This window comes from Trachemys scripta, chromosome 7, assembly GCF_013100865.1.
Source record: "Trachemys scripta elegans isolate TJP31775 chromosome 7, CAS_Tse_1.0, whole genome shotgun sequence".
NCBI lineage: Eukaryota > Metazoa > Chordata > Testudines > Emydidae > Trachemys > Trachemys scripta.
Window position 1 is genome coordinate 19,565,760 of NC_048304.1, and position 6,008 is coordinate 19,571,767.

Genomic DNA, 6,008 nt, shown 5'->3' on the forward strand with positions numbered 1-6,008 from the left:
GGATCAGTACAGAGAATTGTCTCTCTCAGATGCTTAGCTGGTGGGTCTTGCTCACATGCTTGGGATCACCATTTTAGGGAGTGGGAATGAAGTTTTCCCCAGGTCAGATTGGCAGCGGGGGGGGGGGGGGGGGGTCACCTTCCTCTAGCATGCGGATGAGGGGAGTGTTTGCTTACTAGGCTCATCTGGGTACACTCACCATATCGGTTCTCTGCCATTGCAGGGGCCTCTGGCATTGATGCATCTAGCTCCCTCCCATTCTCTGCCTGTGGCACACAATAGTTTACTCTCCAGAGGGCTGTAAGACTTCAGTCTAATCCAGGTGATTGGGCTCAGTGCAAGAGTGACTAGGTGTGGGTAGTGGTCTGATGTGCAGGAGGTCAGATTAGATGATCTGTGGATCCCTTCTGGCCTTAAACTCTATGACTGACAACTATGTAGAAAGTTACCTGAATTGCCGTATCTGCTCAAAGGCATTGAACAGATGTAAAGATAACTGGGTTGAATGAATATCTAAGGGCTTCTCCATGCTAGGGTCACAGGCACACTTGCTACAATCATATTTTAACATGGTTAAGGGGAGCAAGGGGTTACCATAAAGGTTCTAGCACAGTTTCCCAGACCAGGGGCAGGTTCCATTGTGGTGACTGCTGTGTTCTATCGATGTAGCGAAAGAAAACTAAAGGTAACTGCGATGTCCTTACCAGTAACAGAATCAATCATCGCCTTCATCTTCAGCTTGAGGAGTTCACTCAGCAGGTGGACTGACCTTCGCTGGAACTTGAGGAGTATTTGTTGATTTTCTGCTGAAGGAGACAGATAGCTGGGCTCTGACATTGTGCCTTTGGGGATAGATTTCCTCCCTGTATGGCTCTTGTAGATAGTGCTAGAGAGAGATGATTCCATGGTGGAGACTAAATGGACAACAGGACAGTACTCTCCAGTGATGGCTTTCCTCTGTGTCGTAACTGTTAGCTCCTCCCACGTGAACTCGAAGAGGTTCTTGACCCCTCGTGGCACATGGATATCCAGTTTATGGCATAATGCAAGCACCTGGATGATTTGGGCCAGCATTTCCGGTGCTGTCACTTTAAACTTTTCATATAACTTGGCTTCACTCCTTTTGGCACTCATATCACCCATGTAGCTATTTCACTTGTGGGTATTTCATTTGATGTGATCTATGGGAAAACAGATGATGAAACAAAATCTATCTTCCATCATAGGCCTATGCTGCAGACAAGGAGACCAAAAGGAATGTGTTTCACTGGAATAATAGTAAAAAGTGCTAGTAATAGTTAAATTTGAATAATAATAATTGTTTACTGTTGAAGGTATTAATTGAGCCTGGTGGACTGCGAAGTGGATTAGCTTTGCAAATGGATCGCTTCCCCCAGTACTGAAATGAAGCTACCTCTGTTGGAATGTGGCAGTTGTTTAACCCCACACAGGAATTTCAGACTGTTTTCTTGTTGTTTCAAGCATGCCCCGGGTGTGCATGAGTTTACAGTTTAAGTTGGACACGTGAAAACAAGGGATGGGGTAAAGCATGGGAGAGAACAAAGGGTAGAAAGGTGAAAGATAATAACGGATATCTATAACTGCTATGTACTTGTCTTGTTTTGACTTTTTAAAATGAATGTATTCAAATTTATGGACAGTGGGCCAAATCCTGATGCACTAGAGCTACTCTGGATTTGGCATCTAAAAGTTAATGTTTTGCATGCTACAAGTATCTTCGATAAATCAGCTTGACTTACATTAGTATTAATGAGAACAGAATCTAGTGCAATGTCTCAGCTGAAGGACAAAGTGAACGGGAATATCATATACAGCTGAAACAGCAAAGGGAATTTAAATGTATATGAGATATAAAAACAGTTCTCTGAATACGTGTCATTGGTGGTACCAGGTTTCAGAGGCTGTCAAACTGCAATGCTTGTCATAAACATACAGACTACTTCTATCAGTGATTTTGACAACCCCTGCTCTGTATACATGAGGCTACACTAGGTTCTCTTAATTGAGTATATGAGTATTTGTTTGGCCAGTACTATGTATTTGATGCCCGATCTAACTCTCTGTGCATATTTAGATCAACTGAAAAATAGAGTTTAATTTTCATAGTTGAGGTATGCAACTGTAGATGCGAAATGCATGCACAGCTGTATCCCTAATTTGCATAGACAGTTGCTATACCTGTATGCAGAAATCATATAGATGTTGCATGCACGTTTATTTAATTAGCTAATTGCATGCACAAATATTTGTGTAATCATAGTACTGGCATTTGAAATATTGGGCGCACAATTGGATGCTAAACTATCTGATGCACTGAATATCATTTATTTATTTTTAGGCCTGCTTTTCAAAGTTATTACCTTCTGACAGCTTTTTGGTGGTATAGGAAGTAAGCTCGCTGCTATAGTTCCTGCTGCACAGATATGCACCCCAGAGAATCAGTTCCCAAAGTTAGGTACTCTTGTTGGCAGCCCCAGCAGAGATGCTGAGAACTGTATGGGGCCTGGAGCCTGAATTACAGATACAGAAGTGGGCAAGGAGGCAAAGAATACCAGAAGAGGAGAAGATGATAAAGATTTTAGGCCATTAAGAAGCAAGAAGGTGAGCACATCTCTTCAACGTGAACATGCCGACCTTACCACGTTGATGACAGTGGAGTCCAGGGCAAAGACTGGGTTTCAAGAGACCAAAATGCAACTGATTATAAGGCCACCATCACCTTGTACTTTCCCATTAATTAATTAGTGAATTTATAAAGGTGGCTATTGCAAGGTATATCTGTGCCACAAATTAAACCATTGAGTGAGTTAGTGGCAGAGCACAAGTCTGGTCTCCTGTCTAGACCAGACTACCATCATGGAACTAAAGATATTTTAAACTTTCCAGAGTGGTAGTGGTTACTTTTATCCCAAATATAGTTGCAGGTGCCTCAGTGTGAAAGATCAATTACATTTGGGTTAATTAGGAAAAGGAAGCAAATTTTCTTAATTACAAAGTAAACTTTCAGCTGGAACTAATGAAGTGTCAGTCTGATTTTTATGAAAGTTCAAATTTCTATGGCTGGCTAGGGGCTAGCCAATCCAGACATCGGCATGCAAATTGACTCCTGATGAATTTTTATATTCATTTTAATTTCTGTTCTGCCATTTTTACTATATAAGATGGGAAATCTGTACCCTTTGCCTTCAGTTATTCTACTTTATTCCAAGTCTAGCTTTTCAGGCAAGTTTTCAGAACCAAACCCAGAACATTACAGTTCCCAAGTCACATATACCCAAGAATCAGAAAGGTCCAGAAAACAGGAAGCCTGAGTGGAATGGGGATGGTGGAAAGCTTTATGTCAGTGATTAAAATGGGAGGCAAAAGAGGAACATAGAACAGGAACAGATGTGAATGTAGTTCAAAGGAAACAATAACAAACAACTTGTTATTCAAGTTGAGGCCAACATTTAAAACATTCTGGCTGCTGTTTTGCAGGAATCTGCTCAAATCCAATTAAATCTCTGCTTCTACGCCAAATTATGATTTGCATTTGCTGATTTACATAGTGCCTTTAAAGGAAGCATTGTCTAGTAGTAGACTAAGCTCAGACCTGGGAGACAAGAGACCTGAGTTCAAGTCTCTGCTCTACCACAGACTCTTTGTGCGACTTTGAATGATAGACACAGTGTGCTACAATTTCACCTCATCTGTAAAGTAGGGACAGCACCACTCCGCTACTTCAGAACAGCGATGAGAGTCGTGATTCGTAAATATTTGCAAAGTGTTGAGACCCTAGGAGGAAAGTAGTAATGCAAACAGATTACTCAGAAAGATTAAAAAAAAACCTGCATGCAGGAATTGCTTCACCCACTGCAGAAATGCAGCCCCTTCTGGTGTGGAATCCAATAGCAGTGTAAAAGTGTATAGCAACACCAGCGTAGGACAATAAATAAATACTAGTGTGGTGTTTAAACTACACAGGCCGGCTCCTGCTGGAATTTGAGTAGGATTAACACCCTAAAGCCACATTGCTTGGGTCATTTAAAACTGAATTGGACAAAGCACTGAAGTCTGGGCTGGAGGAGACACTCCTACCGCGGAGGATGAATGGACTAGATGGCATACTACTGCAGATCTATTACAGCACTCACGTCTGCTTTTCCACTTTAAAAGAATGTTAAATGTCCAACACATGAGGCATTTTGCTACTTTCTAGCTGCCATATCTTTATGTGGGCTCACCTTATACCTTTAGGCTAAGATTTTTAAAGAGGCCCAAGGGAGTTAGGTACCTAAATCCCATTAAAATTTAGCAAGAGTTGGGTGCCTGGCACCTTTAAGCTCCTTTATAAACCCACCCTTTATACCTAACCGCACAAGATATTTAGGGTCAGATTGTGATAGATATGCAGAAATATCCACTAGTGAGCTCACATGCACAAGTCCAATGCCAAATTATTCAAGCCATTTAGACAAGGAAATCTGCATTGGGCCTCTAAACATCATGTTTATTAGCTCTAATTGTGTCTTGTGTTTTAACCATGACATAACCCTTTTCCAACCTGGGTGATTTGCTCACTTAGCTACAACCAACTGTTGGTTTTCCTAAACTTTTTTTTTTTTTTTTTTTGGTACTCTGGATGTGGGTTTGATTCAATTTTGATCAGAACACAAGTCTACTACAAACACTAAGTACAATTTAGCATCTAGTTAATGAACACCAGAGATCTTATTTGTCAGTAAGTAATGACAAAACACAGCTTCAAAATGGGAACCAATAGTAGATTAGAACTTTTTGCAGTAAAATATCTTGAATTTCTTACCTTGATCATTTAAGATGCATCAAACCCACAGCTTTAAATGCACCTACTCTTGATTAAAAAAAAACAACCCACTAAAAGGTATTCCAAACACAAATGTTGCTATTATAAGCTATATTAGTTGTGAAAGAGAACAGAACAGGCGATTTGCTCCAAGTTCTACATTCTAAAACTTGAACATTTACGTCACAATAGGTCAGAACCCTACAGTATAAACCACTTGGTTGGTACAGAGCATTGCTCACCTACGTTTCAAAACTACTCTGGCCTAAAATTTAAGAGGAATTTAAGAATGTGCACCATGGGCTTAGGCTTCAATTGATTCTGTGAGAGGAGAAGAGTTCTCCCCCTAGCTTGATTGGTAAATTGACAAGCAGTAAATTAGGGGGAAAGAGAGCCTCAGAATGATACAGGAGTACAGTATTAGTATGGCTTAGTGGCCAGGACATAGGACTGGGAATCAGGAACTCCCAAATCCTCCTCCTCCTCAGCAGGTGGTTCTTTGTGGCCTTGAACATGTCATGTAACTGGTCTCAATTTCCCTTCTCATAAAATGGAGATGGTAATATTTACTTCCCTACCTCCTGAAGGTGTTATTAGTTAATATTTGTAAAGGACTTTGACACCTGAATCTCTGATCAAAAGCCAATTGTGTTTTTCAACAGATTCCATTACCATACTTTCTAGCTACCATTACATTCTTTAAATGATATGTTAACATTTCTAGGCTAAAAGCAAGAGGTCCTGTGGCACCTTTAAGACTTCTGTTAGTCTTAAAGGTGCCACAGGACCCTCTGTTGCTTTTTACAGGCTAGGTCTACACTACCCGCCTGAATCGGTGGGTAGAAATCGACCTCTTGGGGATCGATTTATCGCATCCCGTCGGGACGCGACAATCGATCCCCGAATCGACGCTCTTACTCCACCAGCGGAGGTGGGAGTAAGCGCCGTCGACAGGAAGCCGCAGAGGTCGATTTTGCCGCCGTCCTCACAGCGGGGTAAGTCGGCTGCGATACGTCGAATTCAGCTACACTATTCACGTAGCTGAATTTGCGTATCTTAAATCGACCCTCCCCCCCCCCGTAGTGTAGATGTAGCCATAGATTCAGACTAACATGGCTACCCCTCGGTTACTTGATTTCTAGGCTAGCAAACCATTCTCCCCTCCCTCAGACCCTGAAGCTGT

The 6,008-nt window shown here is 41.6% G+C and overlaps 1 protein-coding gene across 1 annotated transcript in view; it reads right to left on the reverse strand.

Annotated features, from left to right (window-relative positions):
- C7H3orf20 (chromosome 7 C3orf20 homolog) overlaps positions 1-1,134 on the reverse strand; it is a 52,050-nt gene extending 50,916 nt beyond the window's left edge. Inside the window, exon 1 of the mRNA XM_034777297.1 lies at positions 705-1,134. Within this exon, the coding sequence (XP_034633188.1) occupies positions 705-1,134 (430 nt within the window). The remainder of the gene's footprint in view (positions 1-704) is intronic.
- Positions 1,135-6,008: the final 4,874 nt, after the last annotated feature.